Source organism: Empidonax traillii, unplaced genomic scaffold (genome assembly GCF_003031625.1).
Source record: "Empidonax traillii isolate 1590-97213 ecotype Southwest subspecies unplaced genomic scaffold, ASM303162v1 scaffold197:size915647, whole genome shotgun sequence".
NCBI classification, from domain to species: Eukaryota; Metazoa; Chordata; class Aves; order Passeriformes; family Tyrannidae; genus Empidonax; species Empidonax traillii.
The window spans coordinates 438,210-463,916 of NW_020955390.1; the positions used below are offsets into that span (position 1 = coordinate 438,210).

General features: G+C 36.8%; 1 protein-coding gene across 1 annotated transcript in view; it reads left to right on the forward strand.

Annotated features, from left to right (window-relative positions):
• TAF1B (TATA-box binding protein associated factor, RNA polymerase I subunit B) overlaps window positions 1-25,337 on the forward strand; it is a 44,395-nt gene extending 19,058 nt beyond the window's left edge. The window contains exons 7-13 of the mRNA XM_027886913.1: window positions 12,944-13,091; window positions 15,195-15,372; window positions 15,675-15,721; window positions 18,439-18,529; window positions 18,971-19,041; window positions 20,850-21,075; window positions 24,726-25,337. Coding sequence (XP_027742714.1) covers window positions 12,944-13,091; window positions 15,195-15,372; window positions 15,675-15,721; window positions 18,439-18,529; window positions 18,971-19,041; window positions 20,850-21,075; window positions 24,726-24,918 — 954 coding nt within the window. The 3' untranslated portion in view covers window positions 24,919-25,337. The remainder of the gene's footprint in view (window positions 1-12,943; window positions 13,092-15,194; window positions 15,373-15,674; window positions 15,722-18,438; window positions 18,530-18,970; window positions 19,042-20,849; window positions 21,076-24,725) is intronic.
• Window positions 25,338-25,707: the final 370 nt, after the last annotated feature.

Sequence of the window (25,707 nt, forward strand, 5' to 3'; positions counted from 1 at the left end):
ATTGCAGAATACCTATAGTGCTGTTTCTTGTCTTTTTTTTTTTTAATCCAGGAGATTGTCCTGGAGCGCTTCAGGAACAGCAATGCAGTCAAACATCCCCTCTGCTTCAGAAAGGGAATCTTTTTTTTCTGTGGTTTTCCATTTATCCCATTATTCCACAATAAAAAGGAATATTGTGGACTTGTCTGTGAGCGTAGTGACCTACCATGACTGTGTTTGGAGAGGTTTAATGCCTGTGCTTTCACAATTAGGAGCTACATGGTTTTGTGTTGTTTTCTATACTACTTGAAAACAAGGTTTAAACTTGGGACTTGTATCCTTGTGCAGTATTACCCAGTGTGAGACTTGTCATCCATGTTCAAAATGATGATGTAAAGGTAATAATTTATGTTACAATATAGTTAAATGTTACAGAGTTTTTCCATGACGAGCAGGTTAAAGACAAAGAATGTCAGATTTATACCCTCTGTCTTCTCTTTATTACAGGCACTATTGCAATTGGAATATGGTTGTTCATACTTGCACCATATAAACACTTTGTGCCTTGTGACCATCCAGCAACTCAGTTGCTCTTTAAAAACTGGTTTGAATTACATGGGGATGTGCCACAAAAATGTATGTGAATCAATTCAGCTTTGTTCAAGCATAGTAAAAGCCATTTTGTTTTGTAAATTTAGCTGAGAAGTTTTAAGTAGTTTAAGACGCCTCCTGATTTTGATTTCCCTGTGAATGTTGGGGGCAGAAGAACTGTCAGGTAGCCTGGAGGAAAACATGAAATTGGAAGGTTTCTCATGGATTAAGGAGAGACAATTTCTCAGTACTTTGACAGTTACGTGCTGTATACAACCAAAACTAGGAACTGGTTGTAGACCTGGGCTATCAAGGGTAATGGCTCGATTTTAGAAGTAATTTGGCATTCAATCACTAGTAATTTCTAATAATCTCTGCCAGCTTGTTATAAAGTGTGAGGGGTTTATATAAAATATGCTTCTAGGATTGGTTAAATGATTTATTTATGTTCTGACCAGAAGTAGCATCAGTATTACTGGTTTATTGAAAACTAGTTCTTTGAATTTGTAAATAACACAAGGAAACTATCAGTCCTGTATCTTAGTCTATTGCTCGACTTACTCACATTGGAAACACTTGTTTGCATCTTGTTTTAGATACTTTGAGCTGTTTTTGTCTCGTTTCCTGCAGTCAGGAGCATATCACAAATATATTCCTGTGTTTGAAGTGTATAAACTTAGATAGGATCTTCCCTGGGAAGCTTTGAAAAGTAGCTACCTCTCTCACTTACTGAGAGTATGTTCATTAGATCGCTCAAATGTAGATCCAACAGGAAGGATAGATAGAGATTAGCAGAGGGACTATTATTAGAGTATTGATGCTTCTCTCTTGTTGCCTACACTCAGCTCTTTTCCTGGAGGTCTGTGCAAACCTGTAAAGTTTGCATCCTGTTTTCACTCACAATGATAATTCTTCCCACTCTGCACTGAGAACAAAGCCTACATACTTTTTCATCGTTCTTTCGAATACTGACCAGTGACCTTTATTGCTGCACAGGGAAGAGCAAGTTCTGTACCTGAAACACAAAGTGCCCCGGGTAAAGCACATTGTTTGTGGGGACAGTGTCACTTAGGAATGGCTGTAGAGCACTCAGCTCATAGCTCGTGGCATATGTTTGCCTGAAACTGTTATCCTGACCACTGAAGATCCTTGGAAATCTCATGATGACTTTTTAGCACTGCTAAAAATACAGGTATTTGTCCTGCTCTTCAGGCTAATTCATCCCTTAGGTTTGCTGGTGTCATTCCTTTATTTGTACCCTAAATTGGATGCAATGTGACCGAGTGCTTTTATACAGCAAATGATAGTTCATTCTTTAAGTTTGTTTTATATCAAAGATGCTATTTATGGTACTATAATTTCATCAGTTTAAAAGCAGAAGGATTAGCATTTGCTTCATTAAAGACTTTGTAAATAGAAGTTTATAAACTTGACAATATTTCTTAAGTGCTGGTGTTTCTTTATTTGTGGGTGTGGATTTAGTCTCCTAATTATAGTACTCTTCTAGGAGGGACAGATGAAGTGAATCATTGTTCTAGGGCTTTATGTTTTTTATCCCAGTGTCTAAGGAGGAGTAAAATTCTGTGTATACTTTTGTATTCTGAGTATTGCGTGTGGTAACTGCTGTAATATTTATTGTGGAAATCATTTATACCACTTGGTGACTGCTTTAGTGTTACTTATTTGGTAGATGACAACAATGCTATGCTAATGATAGATAGGTTAAATGATTTTTTGATTCTGAAGATGTTTTTTTAAATAAAATGGTCTGCTGTCCATTTTTGATGAGTAAACCTTGTAGGAAAAAGTAAAATGCATGTCACTGATACAAGTAAAGGTTACTTACAGATGCAGTAATTTTTAGAGAATAATGATAATTTTAAACAAAAAGTTCAATTGAAAACAAAAGTATACCTACAGGTTACTTAGCCTTCTTAATTCTATTCGGTCTTGGTTTTTTTTCACTTTTCTTCTCTTTCTTCTTGATAAAATTCTTAATCCTCTGTTATGAGTAGTTTGTAACAAGTCAAACTTTCCCCATTTTGCATCTGCTGAGATATAACTATGAAGCTCTGAGGTTATATGAGAATACAAAGGGAGCAATACTTCGTGAAATTTCTTAAACTTTCTTCCTGTCCAACAGTTCACTTAAATATCTTTATTCTATGTGGAGAAAATAGTATTAAGAAAAATCGATTTGTAGTGTTCTCTGAAAGCTGGTGTTATCAATGCTATTACTTTTATGTACCAACCTTAGTTTAAATATCTGTTTGATCTTATTTATACAGGTTTCTGTAATCCCTTCATGATGCAGTTTTCGAACATGCAGTTGTTGTAGCTACATTGGAATTATTTTCTAATAACTCCTGACATCTAATAAAAGAATGGAGATCAAAACAATTTTATGTTAATGTATAAAACTGTCATGCACTTGTATCTTAAAAACTACATGGAATTTTGATTGGGTGTTTTGCTTTTCTTATCCTCCCTTTCTTAAAGTTGCAGAAGAACTAAGAGGTGCAGAGTCACAACAAGGATCATCAAACCTAGGGACTTGTTTCCTACGTGAAACAATATTATCTGCTTACCTTTCAACCTAAAGAAGAAGTCACTGAGAGGCAAATGTGGTGATAGTTTGTTGAACATATTTAGGAGGCAATTCTTCATTGTCTCTTCCAATACAAGGACTGGGAGGTGTCAGAAGAGGTTCCTGGTCTGCAAGTTCAGAATCAGCAGGAGATGAGGCTTCATATATTTTGTGGGTAACTGGTGAAACTCCTTGTGTTAGAGGATGTTCTGGATGTTGAAAGGGCCAGATGCTGACTGTACCAATGCCATGAAGGGAAAGGGATCTGGAACAAAAAAAAAAAGAGCAGAGATTTTACTGCTGACTCAGCCACAAATGCTGTGAAGCTGGACAGACGTTTGGTAATGTCATGCCTTGCTTGGTTCATAAATCCCTTCCTGTGCATTTTGCTTCCTTGCTGATGGATGCAAGGCTAAATAGATCTTTTTGGATTGATGCAGTACAGCCACTTTTTTGTTTGTTCTGGGATTTCAGTTACGGTTTCAGTTTATGGTTTTTGTATTCTGGGGAGACTTTTTAAAAGATTGTAAAACTCCGTTTTTCATTAACTAGTTATCTCACAGTAACTCTATTTTAAGTCATAGTTCAGACCTTTAAGGTAGGTGAACTAAATATGTTCCCATAAAGTTTCAGATTTAGAGATCTGGGAATGTTTTTTTATTCAAATTGAAAAATGTTGAGGAATGACTAAATGGTAAAAGTATGGAAAATCATTGTATAAAAGAGGTATGTCTAGCCTATGGTAAAGAATTCTAAGCAATGAAGACTGCACATTTCTTTTAGGAAAAAAAATTTCCTTTTTGAAAAAGTTTTTTTTTATGCTTATATTTTTCTAGTGATCTTCTGGTTTGTTTTGGTGGAAGAACTAAGGGAATTGCTTGTTCAGTAACTCACAATGTAAAATTTCTTACTGTTGAGTAGTAGCAGTGATCCCAATGCCAGGAGGAGGAAGGACTCTTCTTCCTGCAAGAAGCCTGGCCTAGAAATGTGGCAAGAGGAGAAATGCAAAAAGCTGTGTAAGGGTAAATAAATTCTAGGTCATGGGGGAGCCATCCTTGGCTGACAGAGATGGAACTTTAAGGATTTTTGCACTTTACCCCTATACCCTTAGTATTTCTAAACAGTCTTCACTTCTGTGCAGTCCTCTTCTGGCCCTAAAAGTAAGCACGTATCTTGGATTTGTGAATAGATTAAGCTAATACTATCTTCTTTTCATTTGTTTTAATAGTGATTAAGGTTTTAAAATTAAGCGTATGGAATTTAGGAATTGCTGAAGTGGATATGCTTTTAGCTGAGACAGTGTAAGTGCACTAGGGTGTAGTCCTTAATTTCATCTCACAATGTTCCTAAACCAAGATAGCGTCTCAGTTCAGCATGCAGGAAGTGGCAAGATGCTCTGTATGTCTTTTCCTTTTCCTCATTTAATGTGTGAGTTTAAGCCCACATTAGTGCACACCACATGAAGCCAACTTAGTTGCAGAATGTTTGGTTCTTTCTCGTCCTTTGCTGTTGTCATTCCCCCTCATCATGCGACACTGCCTGGTGGCTGCTCCTGCAGGGCTGGGCTCTCAGGGGTCCTGTTGTGCTGCTCTATCACAAGGTGGAAAACTGGGACAAAGGCACCTGCCTGAGGCAATGGGGTGGGTTTGTGGCATGAGGAAACTTGAAGACTTTCTAAATGCTATAAAGTGGTCCCTATATTTAGTTTTTTTTTTTTCTCACTGGCTTTTCGAAAGGATTTTGCATCCCTTAATAATGTGCTACTGGCTAAAGCCCATGACTTCAAGTCATCATATAGTTCACAGGAAACTGCTGCCATTTGGATTGTCTAACACTCTGGGTTTTGGTGGATTGCATATTTATGTTTTAGTTTGGGTCTGATTCAAACGGAGTAATTCCTGACTAAATCTATTAATGAACTCATGAATGCAGGTCAAAATGTTTGCTGTTTTCTCCTGGAGTGTTTAGACTGGAATGACAGTGGCTTTCTGCTTCCCTGGAAAGTATATCTGCCAGACTGGCTTTTAGACACGTTCCTTTGTTTGCTGAGGTCCTCTTCTCAAAACATTCCAGGTCTCATATGTAAGAGCCTCTTTTCCTAACTAAAATTTGAATGACCTTAATTACCGTAGGATTTTTTTTAAATTTCTTTTTCTTTGTGGTAACTATTTAAAGAATTGAAATTAAGACAGAAGCTGGTCATTCTTGTTTATTTAAAAAAGAAAAAGTCTCCTAAGAGGGATAAAATTCTGTCTGTACAAATTCTGCTAATCGTCTATGCTGCTTTTACTTTCCAAAACAAGCCAGCAATTCCTGCTTTTGTCTGCTGGTGTTTTGAGATACCTTGTAATCTTAGTTTTGTTAGGGGTGGGTGTTTTTCTATCTGTGGGACTTTATTTTCTTCCTCACTCTGTATTTTTTGTGCATTTTAACAGGTGCATGCAGTACTTGTTCAGTAGAAAGTAGTGCAGAATGAAAAGAAGCAAGGGTGAGGCTTTTATTTGAAAGAAAAAAAAGCTGAGGAGGAAGTTCACTGCTGAAAGGGTTATTGTAATCAAGTTTATCATGGGAGCTTGCTGTTGTGTAACAGAAACTCTAGCTTGTCCATACCTGTCTTAAAGCATTACTTAATGAAGAAAGAAAACAAACCTACCAAAATATTTATGAAATTCAATAAAATTTGTTCCCAAACTCTTAACTTTTAATACATTATGACAGTTCAGCTTCTTATTGGTTACTGTCTGTTTGTAGAAACACTACATTTTTTACAAAAGTTATATTTGTCAGACTTACCCTGTGAACATGAACAGGTTAATGCTCGAGCATGTGTCTCTCGTGGTTTAATAATATTAAAACTCATTCATTCAAAAACCACTTTAACCAGGTACTGTGTAATGAAAAATATGTCTTCCTCTGAAAGGAGCCCGTTGAAAGGTCTGCTAGGCAGCCAATGGAACTTTTTTTCCCAGTAAAGGAGTACATCTATACTGGACGTTCAGTTAGCTTTTTCTCTTGTTTGTGGGTTGCTGGGTCATCCTCATACCATCTTGAATTCTTCAGTAAAAACTGCCTGTGTCAATGTAATGCAATCCAATATCCTAGCACACCTAATTTTTTTCTCTCAAAAATGCAAAACCATTGTTTATTGAGTCATTTTCTAACACTGATCTTTTTGCTGTGCAGAGTTCCTTCTCATTTCCTCTGCAACAGTGATCAGTAGTAATTTGGGATTTTAAGATGTATTTGTCGTTGCAGCTATTAAAGGAGAGAGCAAGAGAGAGGCTACCAGTATGACATCTATGATTTTCAAATGGTGTCTTGACTTTTTTTCCCCCCACTTCTTTCCATTTTTTACCAGACAGATAACTTGGGCAACTTCTTTGCCTGTCATCAAGATGGACAAATTGATTTCCTTTTCCTGTCTTAACCTTTTAGGTACCCTTTCTGTTTGACAGCAGGCTTGATCTCTTTATGTCTTTCCTAGTGGCAGGAGTCTCACAGAATGCTTATTTCTTAGCAGGTATCTAAATGGAGTTGTAGCAGTTTCACCTGTCTTTGTTTTTCTTGTCATTTGGTTCCTTTTTAATAATTCCAGGCACACCCTCTTGCTGTTACATCAAGCACCTGTATGTGATTCATGGGTATCAGGGTTTGAGGACATCTCTCCACTCGTTTAGTCCATGTAAGAATGATTGCACTGAGTCAGGCTCGAGGTTCGTGGAATCTGTTCTCCTGTTTCAGATGGTGACTTAGGAAAGGGGGTAGGAGCAGGGGGCAGTGGTTCTCCCCAGTGTACTTTCACCCTCACCAGCAAATCACAAGCCTGGGACGTTTCTGTGCAGCAGCGGTAACAGTGCTGACAACGTCATGGAATCACAACATGGTTTGACTTGGAAGGGACCTTTAAAGATTTCTGTATACCTTATGCTCTGACAAAAAAGGCTTTCCTGAAGAGGCTACATAGAATCTAACTGTGCAACAAAGTTGATTATATTAGTTTTTTTCCAGCTAGGTTAGATGGCAAAAAATTTTTGAGTGTTTCTTATTTTTTAAATGTTTGTATTCATAATACACAGTGTTAAAGCATGTTTAATTTTTGTGTGATGGCTGTTGTATTAGTTTGCAGCTGTTTCAGGTGGGATGGTATTGGTCCTGAGAGGTAGATAGTGGTCAGGCAAGGGGAGAAAACAGTGCCATTAAAAAAAATATCTGCAAGATTCATTGGTATGTGTTTATATGAGAGGTAGCCAGATCAGTAGTACTGTAAGAACACACAAAAAGCTTGGCAAAAACAATCATTAGTAATCTAGAAGTTTAGGCTTGCTGACCACAAGTGTGTAATGATTGGTTCACAAGGTCATTTCATTCAGCTTTAAATATTAATTTGGATGTAAATTTTACAGTTGAAGCAGTTATTGTTTCTCCTGTCAATTCTTTTATGTAACCTGCATGCATTGTGGCTGGTGTCGTCCCACATCAGGCTCTTGCTGCTGGTGACCAGATATATCTCAACCACTTGAGCAGCAGGAGCAAAGTAAGGTGAACCACGTGTTGTAGAGAACTCGACTGCTGTGCTTGTTGTTGGTACCTAATTTTACCTTATGTAAATGTAAAGCTGCTTGGATTCCTGGGAATGTGTGTTTCAACGCAGTCTGCGTTCAAAGATATTTACACACATTAGGGCAGCCATTTGATTTATTATTTTTACACTAATTATCTTTTATTGTATGGGCATGCCTTGCTTTACACAAGGTTTGAACCAAAATTCTGGATTGTGTTGCATAAAACCCCTTCTCCAACCCTCATAACTTGACATTTCCCAAACCTTCAAGTTAAATGGCTTTTTCAGTCCGTTTCCTGACAAGTTTGGTACACTCTTGTTCCAACTTGGTTTAGACTGAATTTGTCATCTTAAAAATTATGAAGCCTTGCTGAGTTTTGGACAATTGCAGTCGTATCCAACTCTAAATGTCAAATGATTCTCAATGACCCACAAAAAAAGCTGATAATGCAAAAATGAGTTGGACCTTATTAGATTCCAGTATTAAATGGTCATTAAATAAATCACTTGGGAAAAATGTCCGCTGTGGAACATAAGCAGCCCAGGTGAAGGTAGAACTTTAGAGAATGCACAGGCTTGGGAAAGAAGGGTTCCCAAGATGGAAATTCACGGGTAGAAGGATGATGAGGAAGGGAATTGTGCTGCAAAAAAAGTACTGAACAGGAAAGAAGGAAAACTGGAAGGGAAAAATTTAAAACAACTGTATAATTAATTCTTTTCAGAAAGGATAGAACATTATCATTGTAAAATAAACCGAGTTGTGAGTATTGTGAATATGTAAGTCATGCCTTAATGCCTGCAGGGATATTGTCCTGATACACAAGAAGGAAATGGCCTATACAGTCATCTGAGAGTCAGTCAGACCACATTTAAAACAAGAAACTACAGAGCCTGCAAATTATTCTAGAAAGCCAGCCAGTGCATATTATTTTCTACTTGTTGATCAGCAACATTCTGATATTGTCCTAACAAGTAGGAGAGGCTGCAATCTTGGCTTACCCAAAACAATTACTTGTTACTGTGATCTGATTATCATGCTAATAGTTAAGCTCCTCTGCTCCTGAAAACCTTGTTGTTTTCTAATATGGGTGAAAAATGCCATGTAACTTTGAAAGATAAAGACAACCAATTTAAATAATCTATTGACTATTTATCATCATTTAAATCTTGTTCTAGACACTTCTTCACCAACTCAAAAGTTTGTATTTTTTTTTCCTGTGCTCAGCTGAAGTCACTGGGGAGGAGGGCATGGGGAAGTACTCTCAAGTAGTACTAATCTTCTGTACTGCTTTCTGGAGAAGACCTGTAACTACCTTATTTGTCATATGTGGGAATAACGTGAAAGATTTTAAAGACAAAGTTTAAGAAAAGTTCTTGGTAACCTCTGTACCCCATCTAGACAAGTTACAGACTCTGTCAGCGTTGCTGATCAGTCTTGAAGAAATCACAGCTTGCGAAACTCCAAAAAAGGCTAGCAAGTGGCATAACTTTAAAAGGGTTTTCTGTCAGTCTTCCTGGAATTATTAGGTTTGTAACTGGAGTTTTATGTGTGGCTTTTATACTATTTCCCAGGTTCTTGAAGCAAGGTGAGACCTCGGAAAATCCATGTGTTGATGGACAGGGGAGTTGTCCTAATATTTAACACAGAAATACAACGTGAATTTTTTAATTTATGATTGGATAAGTGAAAGTTACACTTGGAGAGAGTGTGGCATATGATCTAACACTGTCCTCTATTGTCCAAGTACTCCTCCCTTGGGGTTTAATCATGGGGTGCTGGAGGCAGAGTTTTTTTTACCTGAAAGAGGGAGGCCCCAGCTCTGGATCTTGCTTTCGTAGTGGATTTGCTGGTTGACTTCCAGTGCAACTTGTTTTATCAGGTTCTTTTTTTTTTTTTTTTTTTTGGCAGAAATACCTAGCTAAGTAGAAGGTGATAATTTTTATTAATTTTGAGGCTGCTTGTTTGCTGTGTCTTGCTTTTTCTTAATTTTGTCCCAACACTTGTGGTGTTGGTTGTGTGGAATTTGGGAGTTCTTTCTCTTTTAACGCTTGCACTACGTTTGAATTAAAGAATAAAAGATTTGCAGAATAAAAGATTTGCTGTATGAACTCACAGCTCTTTCAGAATTAAGCAGGGTATGCAGTGATTGGTGAAAACAGCCAGTGCTTGATTCCTGAAATAACCCAGCAGTCTCCTCAGTCCTCGACCTTTCAGCCTTTGGCCCTTTGCTGTGATGTGTCCTGCGGAGGTGTGATCTTGTGCTGGATCCAGCTTATCCTTGCAGTCACAGTTCCAGAGATGACTGTACTCCTGGAAGCATGGTCATGACTCAGTGCTGCGTTGTAGCAACAGGAGTACTGCAGTGAATGTTTTTGAGCTTAGGGGGTTAAGCCCTGGAAAGTAACAATTGATTTGGTTGGTCTTTATGATCTGTTAGGATGCCCTTCCTAAATCTGCATCTTATGAACACACATCAACGAGGAACAGTTTTTGTCTATTAATGCTCTTTATAAAAATGACCCAAGTGGTAGCTCTCAGTCTTAATTTTTTTTTTCTAGTTTTTATACCACTTGTTTGCCTTCAAAAAAAGGAAAGCCTTGGTTGTCATTGTAAAGCAGAGTGATTTTTTGGTGTTTTGAAGAACCAATTTGACTCCTATAAATTGCAAACAAAAGCTTTGAAACAAAAGTAGATGTTGGGCCTGGCAAGGAAGGTATGATTCAGTAGTGCCAAGGATAGGAAGGCTGTCTCCTTGCCTTGGCACAGGGAGAGAAGCTCAGGTAGAAGGTGATAGAGGTGTCTACCTTGAGTCCTTCAGTTAAGAGCTGTATTCCTTAAAGTACCTCGATATTAAATTAGACTGTGCAGATAGCTCCATTGGTGATAGTTTAACGTTTGAGAATGGGAGTACTTCAAGTGACTGAATTTCCAGTGTCTTAATTTATTTTCATCTGTGATATATTATTAAGAAGCTACGAAATCAACTGATTTTCATTAAAGGGAAAAGCATATTTCCTTTATATCTAATTAGGAATAATATTTATGTAATGTTCTTATTTGAATTATCTGAGACTTTCATTTTTCTCCCACTACACTCAAGAGAAGTTACATATGATTCAGGTTTTATTCCAAGATCATTTTGGTATTCAATTTAGCACTGCTTTTTAAAAGGAATAGAAAGTACTGTAAGCCTGGTCTACTGCAGAACTCTGGTAATGCGTGTTTTTCTTGTTTCTCAAGATAGTCCTAGAGCAGTCTAAGCCAATTTTTAACACTGTTTAGAAACTTTAATGAACATGATACAACTTCTTAACTGTTACAAAAAGTTACATGTGTAATAGTAAGTGACAGCAGAATTATTCATTTGCTTAAGCATGTGTTCACACAGTTAAGCAAGTCTGAAGTGCAGTCTGAGGAGAGATCATTTAAAAAAAGAAAACGAACGTAGGTAATCACTCAAAATTTGCTCACTGGCTACACAGTTTATATTAAAATAGATGAAAACAAATTATTGAATAAAATCACATTGAATTCACCCTTGTTGGGGGAGGTTTTGAAGTTGTGCTCAAAGTGTAAATCCCTGCTAATTTTCTGTTAAAGGAAGGTTCCATATGCACAAACTGACTTTATAAAATATGAATACGTGATAAAATGCTCTGCTGAATTAGAACTACCAACTAAAGCAGAGAAAACGTAAGGTAGCCTGAACAACCTAAATTATTGCTTTGAGAGGTAAATTCAAGTAATCATTTAAAATACAGAGAATTAAGAATATTTAATGAAACAGTTCAGGTGTTAAGAAATATGGGTCAAATCTTACAGTCTGTGCTTACGCAAACTTCAGGTCCTGTTGAGTTCATTATGAGTAAACATGTCAAAATCTGTCTGTTAGTTATATTCTTCTCTAGCGGGAAAGCTTCAGTAGAAATTGGGAGAATTTTCCTCATACAGTCAGTAGTTTTTAAAAGAGAATTGCAGATTTATTTTCACTAATAAATATGCAAATATGGAATTATTTTTTAAAATTACATTACATTAAAGATTATGTGGAAGGGTTCTAGAGAATGTGGGCCTGCTGCTGAATGGCAATATGGTCACAAAGACCAAGGAGAAGGCTGAGGTGATGAATGTCTTTTTTACTTCAGTTTTTCAGAAGCAGGTTAGGGAATATATAAACAAACTGGATGTATAAAGGTTCGTGGGCTATGTTGGGATGCTGCCACAAGTGCTGAGGCAGCTGGCTGGTGTCATCTCAACATCCCTTGCCAATAATTGTTGAAAAGTTGTGGTGACTGCACAAGTCCTCAAGGAAGGCAATCCTTCTTCTCTGCTCAGCACTGGTGACATACACCAGCAGTGCTGGGCCCAGCTCTGGGCTGTCCAGCACAGAGGAGATGTGAACGCAGTGGAGTGAGGGCAGTAAAGGGCTGTGAAGCTGATGGAGCGGAGCATCTGACAAGTGAGGGTAGGCTGAGAGAGCTGCCACTGTTCATCTGGAGCTGGAGAATACTCAGGATGAGTGTGATGTGATATCTACAGGTGGGTGCAAAGGAGGAAAACCAGATCCTCCTTAATGGCATCCAGTGACAGGATGAGAGGAAATGGGCACAAATTGAAATACAAGAAATTCCATTTAAGTGTAAGGGAAAACAAAACCTTTTTTCTTTTGTACACTAGGGTTGGTGAAACAGAAACACTGGAGCAGATTTCACACAGATGTTGTGAAGCTGCCATTTATGGAAATATTTAAATCCAACTGGAGACGGGGTTGGGCAGCCTGCTCTAGCTGACCCAAGCAGTGACCTAGACCTGGTGGTTTTATGCAGTCCCTGCCAACCTCCACCTTTTGTGGGTTTCTGATCTCTTAGCTCTTTAGAGAGTTCATCATCAATTTCACTTGTAGTGGTTTTTTTTCCAAAGCTCTTTCGGTTTTGGAGCATCTGGAGACATACTGATCACTTTACAAAAAAGGTGGAGTGTTGGTTGCGGATCTGAAACAACTTTCTATTCATTCCTAATGTATTTCATAGGATTTAAAGCCAGCATGTCTCTCTTTGCGTTGGCTCCATTCTTGCATGTCTGTTTAATCGTAGAGTGCTAAAAGAGTCTGTATAAATAATCCTGTATTAAACAATACAGAATTTAACATTAATAACTGATTTCTACTCATTTACAAATATGGTAATAGAGCAAATGAGTAAGACCTTCTAATGCTGTCTTTCAGTCATGGCCTGCATATGAAGAAGTATACAACAAAATGCTTGAGCTTGCAGCATTTTTAGACCTGCCTCGTTTTCCAGATATAACAGACAGCTGCTTTCTTCATCCAGACATGCTGTGCATCAAGTACTTGATGGAAGCTAATTTACCTGGTAAATATTTTCCCTAGCCCATGCTGATAAAACTTTTCTATGGTTTATTAAGCTCTGGCAAAAAGGCTCAAATTACTACTTTTAAAGTGCTGCTCTTTTCCTCCTAATTTATTCCAATTTAAACTTGAACTGGAAGATATTTTTTCTATGGAAAGCACCTTCATCAAACATTTAGAGTATGTATTATAGGCCCAGATATGCAAGGGCACTCTGGTGTAGGCTCTCTAAGTAGTGGAGTGGATACTTCATTTCAAATCTTTCAGTATCCATGTGAACTAAGAGGCACTAGTTGAATTCATGTGATTTATTAACTTTAGCTAACTGATTAATAAGTTGGAACTTGATTGCTTAGCTCCTGAATTTTCATGTATAGTAATGACAGTATATTCTTTAATATAGAATATGTTTTGTATATTATATAATATTGCATATTAGCATTAATTTTAATATTGACACTGTGTGACAGATCAGCTGCTGTCTCACTGTATTTATGATTTAGTTCTAAAACAGTATACTGTTAAAGTATTGACTCTTTAAGTCTTGAATACTAAATTGTCAGAGAAAGGCCAACATGTCCTAGTGTGTGAAGTACCTGTTGGGTTACCATACTTTGTCAAATACCACTGTCGCTGAAGATGAGTTATACAGACAAACAGCCTGTAAATTAATTTTTTTTTCCTCAAAGCATTCCAACAATTTGGGAATAGGGTAGGGTGTTAGTGTCTTATTTTGCAATTAGTTACATTGAATAAAGGTGCTTGGGTTTTCTGTTTACTCGCAGTTGAATGAAGATAAGATAACCAACAGATTTAGGGCTAAAATTCCAGAGTAGAAATTCTGATTTCATAGTTTTACACCAGTGTTATGATCCTATAGAGAATCACCTTAATTTGCAGATTCTGAAATATCAACTGAATCAAAGCAAAGACTAGAAAATTGTAATTTTCAGATTTATTATAGAGAAATACAAAGAGAAGTACTCTTTGAAAATTACTGTAGAAGAGGAATATAATGTCCTTTACTTTACTTTTTTCCTCGCAACTATGCTTTTTATCACGTAGAAACATTTTTTTCATGAATTAAAAAAGGATTGCTGCTGTTGTCTAACAAATAAGCAACGAATTGGCAGTGTTTCTTAGGACGCTCAAGTACTAATGAAGAGGCCATTTAAAGTATCTGAAATAAAATATACTGCTAGTATTTATAAGAAAATATGATTTCCAGAGTTTAGTTAACTTTGACTGTTATGTACGAGAGGATTAAAAACAAGTTCCTACTGAGCTGTTTGTAAGCAGCAAGAGACTGTAAGTATAGCTGGATTAAGGTTGTACTTAGTCATACATTGCTAACCTTTGTGGAATCTGATGGTGATGTAATCAGCTCCTGTATTTCTTGCTGAACAGGAAAGGTGAGAAATTTGGGGGATTTGTATCTGTGAAAAATAAGCAGAGTAATAAGAGACTGTATAGATACAGTGCTGCCTGTGGAGCTGCAGTTGTATCTCACTGGCACAACCTGCGCTAGCGAGTGCGATGGGGCTGCGCGGGGTAAAGCCGGGTCTAACCTGCCAGGCTCTGGCAGGGGAGCAGCAAGTGCTGCCCTGCCACAATCCAACTGCTGTTCCTCTTCTGTGCAGTGCTGAATACGTCCTGTCATGGGTATTCAGTCAACATGCAGGAAAAAAGCTTGTGACAAGTTTTTTGGCTTTTTTGTTTGTTTGTTTGTTTGCTTGTTTGTTTTGTTTGTTGGTTTTGTTTTGTTTTTTAAACTGTATTTATGTGGATTTGCAATAGGCTTTCCCAGAAGAATATTCAGGATGATCTCACAATATCATTCAAGTAACATCAAAACACTGTTAAATATGTGATTCTTTTTCCCCCGTGTGAACATATAATGTCATACGTGTTTTCCATGGAAGCACAGTGAAGGTTGCCAAGTTTTTTTAAAAATACTCAAAAATACTCAGCCTGAAAAAAATGGCTGTCAGATGGTCCTAAAATACCTAAATACTGTTTTCCTCAAATGACCAATGTATTTGCACTGTCAAAATATTTTTAGCTTGTCTTAACCTACTCCTTTTATGTTTTTATTTGTATTAATCAGATGAATTGCATAATTGGACTTGTCGAGTGGTGAAAAAAATCGGTATTGGAGAAGTGGATTTCCTGACTCTTGTGCCTGGAAATAAGTCAACAAGAAAAGTGAAATATGATATTCTTGCTGCTGCCGTTATTGTAGTTGTGCTCAAATTACTGTTTTTATTAGATGATCACTATGAATGGTAAGCGTAAAGGCAAATCTGTAGCAAAGCCCAAATTTCAAATAGTGCGAATTTTTGTTTTTTGGATTGTTCCTTCTTTAGAATTAAAGTTAGAATATTGGAATTTCATTTAAGTTCGGTAGGTTAAAATGTACACCTGAAAGCATTTTAATCACGACATATTACTTATTTTTAAAAATCATTAGTTTGAATCTGAAACTTGGAATAAAGTTAATGTGTCATTTTTGTCAGTTGTATTTGAACTTCATGTAAAATTGTAGTATTTAGATCTACAAAAAAAGCCTGATTTTTTTTTTTTTCAGGTCACTTTCAGACTTTGCTGAAGAAAGAAATAAAAATAACAAAGAAGGTATATAAATATTCTAGTAGAAGCAATGTTACAATGAGTAAATGAAACAACTTTGTAATCAAGCTTAAAAAGACTTGTCTTATTGATCATTAAAATGTGTTTTTGTCATTTATTCTTTTAGGGTAAATCTTTATTCAGATAAAAGAGTAGATTCTGCTCATGTAAAATGGCCTCAGTGTACCTGTAATTCTTATTGTGCTGGATAGGGGAGTTTGGTACACCTTTTGCTAGGTACCTCTGCTTCGGCTTGTGCATGTTTGCCTCTTGTTTTAGAATTTTGTGCTTGCTGGGTGAAGATGAATGGATACACATAAAGAGGGAATGCACTTTGATCGTAAATAGCAGATACTTACTAGGGGCATCAAACCACATTTATGATAAAATCCAAACTTGTTTAGTCTTGTTAAATAAAATGTCTTAGTGTGTAACATAGTTCAGATGTAATCTAGATTCTTAGTCCAAATAATCTTGAGAGAGTGTGGAAAAGCTAGCAGCAATTAAGATAGAGAAGATAATGGTGTGAACAAGGTTCTTTGAGGGCAGAAAGACCAAATCAGAGATTAGAAATCTTCAGGAGGATGTTCCATGGCCTCATCCAGCTCACAGTTGAAAATAAGATCCAAGATGTGTTACAGTAGTTTACCAATTAAGTCTTCCATCCAGTTTTGGGTCCATTTTGACCCTTCTGCTATTTTTTAAAACTTAAGTCAATAATAAAATTGGTGTTAGCCACATGTGAGCACAACTACTGCTGTAACTAGAGACAGTCATCACTGTTAACTAAAACTGGTAATTTTCAGATGAATACAGCAACTTCTTGTGGATTCTTTTTTTCCTTTTTATTTCCCTTGAAAACTCGAAGTACATGATAGTGACAAGAGTGAGAGTTGTGCAACTGCTTTACAAGCTGAGGCTCAAAGCTATTAATGTCTTAATGGGGTTTCTCTCTTATTAACAAGTCTCATTGCCCTTGGCAATTAACAGCTCATTCTTTGCCCAGTTTTTTAATGTAAAATCTGCTGGTGCAAATTGATCCATATGCTCTGTTATGTTGTCCCTATCCTTTAAATGTTGGGGTGATGGTGAGCAGCTGTGCAGAGGAGCTGATGTGAGAATTTCTGTTACAGCAGTGATTAGTGCCAGAGCTCAAAACTGCCTCTGGCATTTTCCCAAAGTTAAGAGTGCTGAAATGAAATAATGGTTAACACTGAGTTTTAAAGATTCAGTTTATGTTGACTCTGTTCCCGGTTGTTAACTATCCTTTTTCTAGTCCTTAAAAAATAGTATTTCAGCCTCTACAGTTCTTCGAGACACACTGGAAGCTGTACAAGAGGTACTTGTAGTTACCTAGTGTTATCTATGAACTGCACACATACACAATACAGTTTATGTTCAAATAAAACGTGATTGATACATGTATATGTATGTGTGTGTCACGGAGCTCAGCTACTTGACCATCAGACTAGCAGTACTGGCCAGGTAAATGGTTATTACAGTGTAGCATCGTGTCTCTGACGATGGTTTTGCTTGTGACAAATGCTTAATATTTCATATGAAGTTTAATACAAATTTCTACCACCCCCCAAACTGCCCTCCCAGCAGTTTAGGAGTATTTACTTAAACCTCTGGGTTTAAGGAGTTGATAGAAGAACTTGTATTCACACCTTTTAATTTCAAGAACTACTGTAGGGTCTTTATTCCCTTTTGTGTGTCTGTTGCTTTTTGAGCCCATCTATATTTGTTTCATCTAGACATCCTGTGGCAGGATAACACAAATAGCAAAACTGCAGATAATACAAAACATACTTAAGTTTGATTGTAAGAACAGTATATTCACCTTCAGAGCAGTTCAGACAGCTGGCTGGCACAGCTAAGCATGATGCAAGCATTGCATGCAGTGCAGCTGGGGTGATGGGGAAATGCAAAGCCTGGATAATTCACAATGCAGATAATCCACCCACAGGGAAGAAGAGTTGATTGTATTTTAAATACATAAATCTACACCTTATTCCTGTTTGGAATTCTTATCCTTACTGTACCCAGCTGGTCTGCTTCAGTTTTGTGCCTCTTTGGAGAATCAATGATAAAGATGCTGCTACATGTCCTATCCTTTCGTGCTTTTGCATGTGCTGGTTAATATTTGTTCACGTATCAATGAGTGAAGTTCCTGTGCTCAAAAGCATGGGAGGCTGACCATTGTCTAGTTTGTCCTTCCAACCCTGTACAGTTTCATGGGTAGTAGGATAGGCAGTGGGGAGCTGATGAAATTGTGTGAAATTTTACATCTGAGCTTCTTTAGATCTTATTTGTTTAAGCCTAGACTTGAGGTATAGTTTCATTAATCCCTTGAATTCGACTTCCAAACAGGTGAAGGTACTTCACACAGTGGAGCGCTCGTTCATTTGGTAGAGAGGAGGTAGTTGATGGGCTTAACTTTCCAGAAAAGAGGGAAAAGGTTTGATTTGTTCTAAATCTATGAATTCTAAGCTAAGGAGCTTCTTTGCACTTCTTATGACATGCTGTTATTTCACTCCATTTCTGCATTTCTCCTTCTCATAGAATTATTAGGTCAAGTATGTTTTCTTTAGGCACATAGCTTTCAGGATAGGTTGGTATACAGATGGAAGATGCAGGGTCTAACCATGTGGAGACCACCTTCTGTGTACTGCACATTTCTTTAATTTCTTCCCAACATAAAATGTGTCTATTTTATTCAGGTGCTCTGTATTTTGAGTTCAAGAAGTGGTACAAAGTGGTAAAACATTCCTTGGATGTGGAGCAAAAGAAATTGGATGAAGAAAGAGCCAAGTAAGAGGTTTTAAAGTATTTTTTCTCTTTTAAGTAGGCAGTTTTATGTGAAATCCTGATCCCCACAGAAATGAAAAAGGTTAGAAATTTGCTCCACCAAGCTTGAGTGAATAGAATGATTAAATCCCTATCTTAATTTTTTATTTAGACTCATAATGTTTATCAAGCATATTACTTAAATGCTCGCTTTCTGTGACAAATAGCTTATACAGCTGAACAATTAACGGATAACAGTATATCTAGGCTTACATGCCTTGGTTTGCCTGCTCTGAAAAAGACTTTCTGAGTGTGTTGGGGGAGAGTGGATTTTAAAAGCACTAACCATTAGATTATTTTGGTTTTAATTTAAAACTCTAGCAGTATTTGTAAGAAGTTATTATTCTTTCATTTGTTTGCTCCAGCTTTCTTTTTCTTAACAATTCTTATGTCTCTTATGGGTAGGTACCTGTGGAGATGTGAAAAACCACTGTTTTATTCAGTCAAGAATAAATCTAAAGTTCTAAAGAGAAGACGTGAGTAAACTTTGCTTCTTCCCAGCGATGCAAAAATCTGCTCAGATTTTTCCCATCATAGGAAATCTGCAGGCCTGACTGATAACATTTACATCGTAAAATACTTTCTCTCCTCTCTTTCATCTCTGGGTACAATTAATGTAGTGCTGTTTTACAACTCGTGGCTGGAATTTTTCAAACACACATAATTCAAACTGCCTTTGCCAGTCTTCCCAACAACGACACAGTCTTCCCACTGACTGACATCTGGGAATGAGTACTCTGTCCCCGTCTTCACTGGTTTGTCAGCTGCCTTTACATCACTGTGTTCCTTGTGAATTGTTGTTAGACTTCCATAGCTTCCATATCCTTTGGTATGAATATCCCAGTATGTCCTTTGGTAGACCCTCTTCTCTCCCACTCCTTCTTGGAATATTTTGCAGAAAGTGAGGAAGGCTTTACTTGAGTGGCCAGCTGCACATGGTGGAATGCAGCTACAGTACTGTATTTTAGTAACTCTTGCAGTACTTATAAGAAATTACTGGGGTTTACATTAACATAAAAGCAAAGAAATGAAACAACAAAACCCCACTTATCTGTGGAAACATGTAAAACTGGAATTTTATTCAACCAAGTTAGATCTGAAGTTCTTCATTCTACATTTAGTATTATCTAGAAAGCAGCAGGTATTGGAGAGAGATGTTAAGTGTGGTAAGTGATATTTTTCCCTTTATATGCTCTTCCAGTTTCAGGGACTTCTAAACAAGTTGTATAATCCCATTTGATTTGAATTATTCATTTTGGATTTCTCTTTCAAGAATACAGTGAGGGGTTTTTTTATGTTCTTACTCTTCAAAATTCAGTAAGAGTGATCCTGCAGTCAGTTGATGTTTCATGGAAAAGCATTTATGTCAGGCTGATCATTGCTCAGATGCCCTTTAATTCCTGCATTTATAATAAAAGAGGTTTGTCATGGAGCTAGAAGACCACTTAGATTACCACTGCTGCTGTGATTAGGTATATCACATAATGCCATTGTAACTGGACAAGATTCATCTTAAAACAAATGCACAGTAGTAGAGACAGATTATCTAGAATACTCACATTCTAGATACAGGTTTTCAGAAACCTTCCTAAACCTTTGGTTTTGATCATAGATTTTGGCATCCACTTGAAAGATAAACTTCCTAGTCCTTGGATTAATTTAGGATTTTTTTTTTTTTTTTCCCCAATGTATGAATGAGTTTCTTCAAATCCAGGTCATGAAAAGAAGTCAAAACTCCAACAACAATGGTTTTTAACCTTCTTTTAATCCTAGGAAACCAGGCTTAGGTAGTCATACTGTGTGTGCTGATCTATTATTATACCTTCTTGCCCTTCTCAGCAACTTATGGAAGTTTGTCATTCATTCAGTGGGCAAAGGAGAGTGGGCTTTTTTCTTGTTTTTTTTTTTTTTTTCCCCAGTTGAAATTTGCACTATGAAAAACTTAACCTTGAGTCTCTGTGTGTGTGAATGTGCTTTCTGTCAGCATAAAAATCCCAGCAGGAGTGCCCCAGTACTAATATCATTGGGTATGAAAGACATGGCATTTTGAATTATGTTTCAAAATATTTTCACTAAAACATGCAAAGACTTGAATTTTAAATAGAGTGGCAGAGAGAACATACAGTTACAAGATTTCTCAATATTTCTCGCAGAGGTTTAAAGAAAAAAAAAAGAAATAAAAAACCACACAAATACCCTATTTTCTTCCTGTATTAATCACCTCTAAACAGTATTCTGATACTTAATACTTTTGCCTTGGTTTCTTTTCTTTCTGTTTGTACAGAAATGGTTGTGAATTTACAAAATCAGTTTGGCAAGCTGTCTGGTCCGGTGCGACGTGCTGAAAAGCCAAATCCTTCAAGTTTTCAGTTAAGTTGGTCTGAAGAAAACACAGATGGGAGTTGTTTTCATGGGCATAGCCTGAAGGGAATTTTGCAAGAAAAATGTGGTTTACTTACAGCCATGAACCCTGACTATTGGCTGTGTACAGTTAAACTATGTAATGAGAAGTAAGTATTCACATTTTTGTAAAATATATTTTGGGAAATTCTCATGAAACTAAAGTCCTGTATATATTTTGTAGTAAATGACAAATACAGGGTGTGTACAGAGCTATGTATTCACATATAGTTCCAATCATTTGTAGGAAGGGGCATGTGTCGAATGGATAGTCTTGGACTGTGAGTAGACAAATTGTAACATGAAGAGTGATCAAAGTGAGCTTTTGAGAAGAGAGGAAATGAGACAAAGTCAACAACTAGAGTCACGTGGCAAGAGTAGCAGCTAGATTAACTCACTTCACTTCTTCATAGTTTTTTAGAAAAAAAAAAGTGCCACAATTCCAGAGAATGGGAAAACAGTTCCATTCCTCTGTCCCCAGCTTCCAAAAAAGCATAGGAAATTAATTTTCTAAGTCACTGTACAACTTTTGTGTTGTCCTTAGTCAAAATCAAAGTTAAAATTAACAGGAGCTCAAATAAGCAGGCAAGTAATGCCTCCAGAACGTATTTTTAAAAAATAATTACAAGTGAAAAGATCTTTACCACTATGTCATCTAAGTATATCAGCAGTCATCAGTTGTATTATTTGCACGCAAGAAAGTAAAAGAAGACACTTCTTTTACTGGAAAAATGAAAAAGATGGAACTTGAGAAAAGAAAATATTTTATGCTATTAAGGAAGTTTAGCATCTGTCGTTAGCATCAACTAGAGAAATGTTCCCAAATCCTGCCTTTACAAGTGAAAGGAAAATTTTTCTTTCAATTAAGTGTATATCAAAACAGTCATACTATTTGTTAGTAAAATTATTTTCTTCAGAGGACCTAAATAGGAAGGAGAATGATAGTCCAGCTAATCCAGTCTTGTACTAAGTCATATGGATATTTAAGTATCTGCCTGATTTGTGTCAAACATCTCACTCTTCCTTTAATACCTTCTCACCTCACATTCTGCAGAATTCGATGAGTTTTCTACTTGGAGGGTGCTGACAGTGGCCAGAGACACACAGCAAAAGCTCTGCTGAATGAATGTAGGACTTTGGCAGTATTTACTCCAAGGAATAGGAAATATCTAAAGTAGTGTTTCTCATAAGCTCCCTGGGTAAAGCACATGGGGCTTCTGGATCACAGACTTGGATTCTGCCATTGGTTGTATCATGAAACCCTAGTCTAGAAGAGGAATGTACTGGTGATTATCAGTGAAAAAGATCAACTCTGTCGGTGGCTTGGAGTCTCCTGAGTTTTTCATATGTGCAATTGGAGGGCATTTTTTTGGGAAAGAGGTTGGGTTACATTCATGTAAAATGAGATACCATTAGTCTATTGATTAACATCTTAAATTTTTATCTGTATATACTTCTAAATGGCATTCTTCAGAGATCAGTAGCCCCAACACAGTCTTAGTGATACGTTCTGGATTTTTCAGGTATTAGATATTCCCCTTTAAGTAGCTAGTTTTTACATGTGTGCAGTTTTTCTGTCTTTCTGTGGATTTATTTGCTTATCTTTATTCTCCTTTTCACATACTTTTCACATATCCACTGTGACAGAAATGGGTTGGAATAATGTAAGCACAGTGTTACATTACAAGAGCTTTGGTTATATGGATTCATTCTTTTGTATGAATAAGAACCTTTTTTTTTTTTTTTAAGGGAGTAGAGGTAATAATCCTTTTACCACAGATTTGCGTAAATCTTATGTACACATTGAATGAGTGGATATTTTGGTGTATGTTTGTGTGAATAATCTTGCATGCAAAGTCTGTTTTTAAGCCTACATTTTCATATGTAATATATGAAAATGTTAATGGGAAACTGTCATAGCCTTCATAAAACAAGATTTGAATTTAAATTCTTACCAGTTAAATTTCCCATTATATCATTTGCAATGCAAGTAGTTAATTATACATCTGACACTTACTTAACGTTGGAAAACAACATCTACTCCTTCAGATATGAGGGTTGATCCTATGCAAGTGTGTGTATGTATAACAGAACTAAAAACAAACTTAGAAATTCGCTTTCCCCGAAAATCAGCGTGGCCTAACTGGGGACTACTGAAATGGTTTAATCCTAGGAGTAAAGTGTGATTGCAGTGTCAGCAAAGCTGAGATCAGTCAAATGGTTGCTGAAATGCTTTTACATTTTCTTTTTATTTTAAAACTTTCCATTTTAAACTGGATTCTAAACTGGTTTTCTGTGGAAGTCTTTAAGTGACAGGAGTTGTACTCCATAACCGTAACAGTCTTTTCCAACCTAAATTATTTTATGATTCTATATATGTGATGAGGTATTACAATGTGTGAAAAATGTTCTAATGCTTTTTGGGGGTGTGAGGTAGGGCCAAGGATGGGATATACAGTGTGGGAGAAATAGTTTCAGATTTCCAATCTGCCAGACTTCGGGAGGCTTTAAACAAAGACTCTGCATCTTGAAGTGTGGCTTGTGTGGCACTCGGGATGGGTCTGTCTGTTGCTCCAGTTTGAGGTAAAATGTAAATGTTTGCTGGGCCAGAGGGAACGAGCAAATGACTCTATAGTCTAGTAATTAGCACACTTACCTCTAAATTGGGACAGACAGATCCCAGTCCTTGTTCTGGTGAATATTTAAGACAGCTGCTCTGAACCAGAGACAGGGAAAATTTTAAATTGTGCTTCTCTGCATCCCAAGGCAATACCCAGTCAGTTAGAAGATGCACAGGGTTTATATGGTGAATAACATCTGAATCCCCATATCAATGTATAGTACTTTTTTCCCAAAATTGAAGTGTCCAGATTTTATAGTATTTTAAACTGACCACTTTTAATAAAAACAATTTTGAGACTTACTCAGAAGAGGGTATTTTTGCAACCTAAGCTGCTGAACCTAATGTTTACAGAGCTATCTTTGCAGTTTATCCTCTGTGCCATCTTTTGTTCAGTCTGACAGTTGTTACCAGCAGGTCCATTCTGCTATTTTCATTTTATACTTCATCAATAACATTTTCACCACAAAAGCTGCAAAATAATTAAGCAGAAGGCTGTTACAGCACTAATTGCTTTCTGTTGAGCTGGTCAGTGTTTGCTCCAATATTTCCTGTGTTATTCCATTGACTTAACTTTTCTCTCTTGTTTCTAGACAGGTAATTTGTATTTAGCACACAAAGGACAATAAATGAATGGGTTATTATCCCATGACATAGTGTTAGGAAGATGAGAGGGAACCCTACGGAGCGAGTAGGCAGAGTAAAGAGCCTGGGGTGTCTGTATTGGACAGTCTTAGAAATTTTAAAAATAGGGTGAGGTAGCCATGTTCATACTTTGCTACATTTGCTGAAAGCTGGCAGAACAAACAGTGGTTCCATTTAGTCCTGAAAGGCAAAGGACATATTCTTTGCCTGGTTGAGTAAGATTGTGATTCATAATGTGACAAGCTATGCAGGCTTTTCCTTCTTACTTTGCACCAGCTCTGAACAAGTCTTGGTCCAGTCCTCTACTTCAGGGTTTTGCAGGAGTGGATCACTTCATAGAATTGACATTGTAAACTACAGTCATGATTTATGCTGTTGGTAAAATGTAGAGTCTGCCTCTAATTACAGTTAAATATATAAATGCTAGCTAAATACTAACTAAATGCACTTATAATTTAGGGTTTTTTTTACCTTTTCCCCTCCATTTCTTTTCAGACTGTGTGGTCATCTGGCTCATTACAGAGAAGTGGACTTTCCCCAGAGTTACCATTTTGTATTAAGGTTATTTTCCTTTATTCTGAGGATTCAGCCCTCTTATATCCATGATGAGGTGTGTATGATAGAACACAAACTTTTTAATAAAAAACTCTATAAAAAACTAAAATACAACGCGGTCCTAAGGAAGTAAAACTGGCCTGAAACTCCCAGTATTAAACCTATGTAAATTAGTTGTTTGGATCCCAAACTATGGTATCACGTCTAAACTTATTCTGATTATTTTGTTGGCATGGAAATTTTTTGTTAAGATAGTAGTGCTGAGATCTACTACTGTACTTAGGTTTTAACGTCATTTTATCTATTATTTAAGTCATGGTTATCCAGCTGGGAAAGGAAACTGCCAAGGAAACTGTTAATCACCATTTATTTCATTACTTTGCATCAGAGTGAACAGGAAGCTGTGAAAATAACATTTTTTGAGGCATAAGTTGTACATACTTGGAGTATACTGGACAGCATGTGAGCATTTAATTATTGTGAGATTTTGCAATTAAAATATCTATTTTTTTACTTACCATTGTATGACATTAAATATATTTCTAGAAAATGATGTTTGTTTTGTTTTTAAATACTATTTTAACAAATAAAGGAGCAGTTGGTTGATGCTTTCACATCACCTTTTAGTAATTATTTCTAAACAGGCTCTTCTGGAACAACTCTGGCACTGTTTTCTACATTTCCTTGCATCCTGTTTATCTCTCAGTGTCTTGTTATGGGTGAACCTCTCATTCAAGTTAACACCTTTCAGGTCCACGTTCCACTTGAGGCATCACAGATTTTGTAGATACTTTCATACCTGGTATAAAATCCCATCCTATTTCTTGTGCAGTGGTAACTGCCAGGTCCTCCTATTGTTCCTCTTTTGCAAGGCTGCTGTCATAGCCTTGAGTTTTTTCTGACTGCTTTATAGCCCAGCATC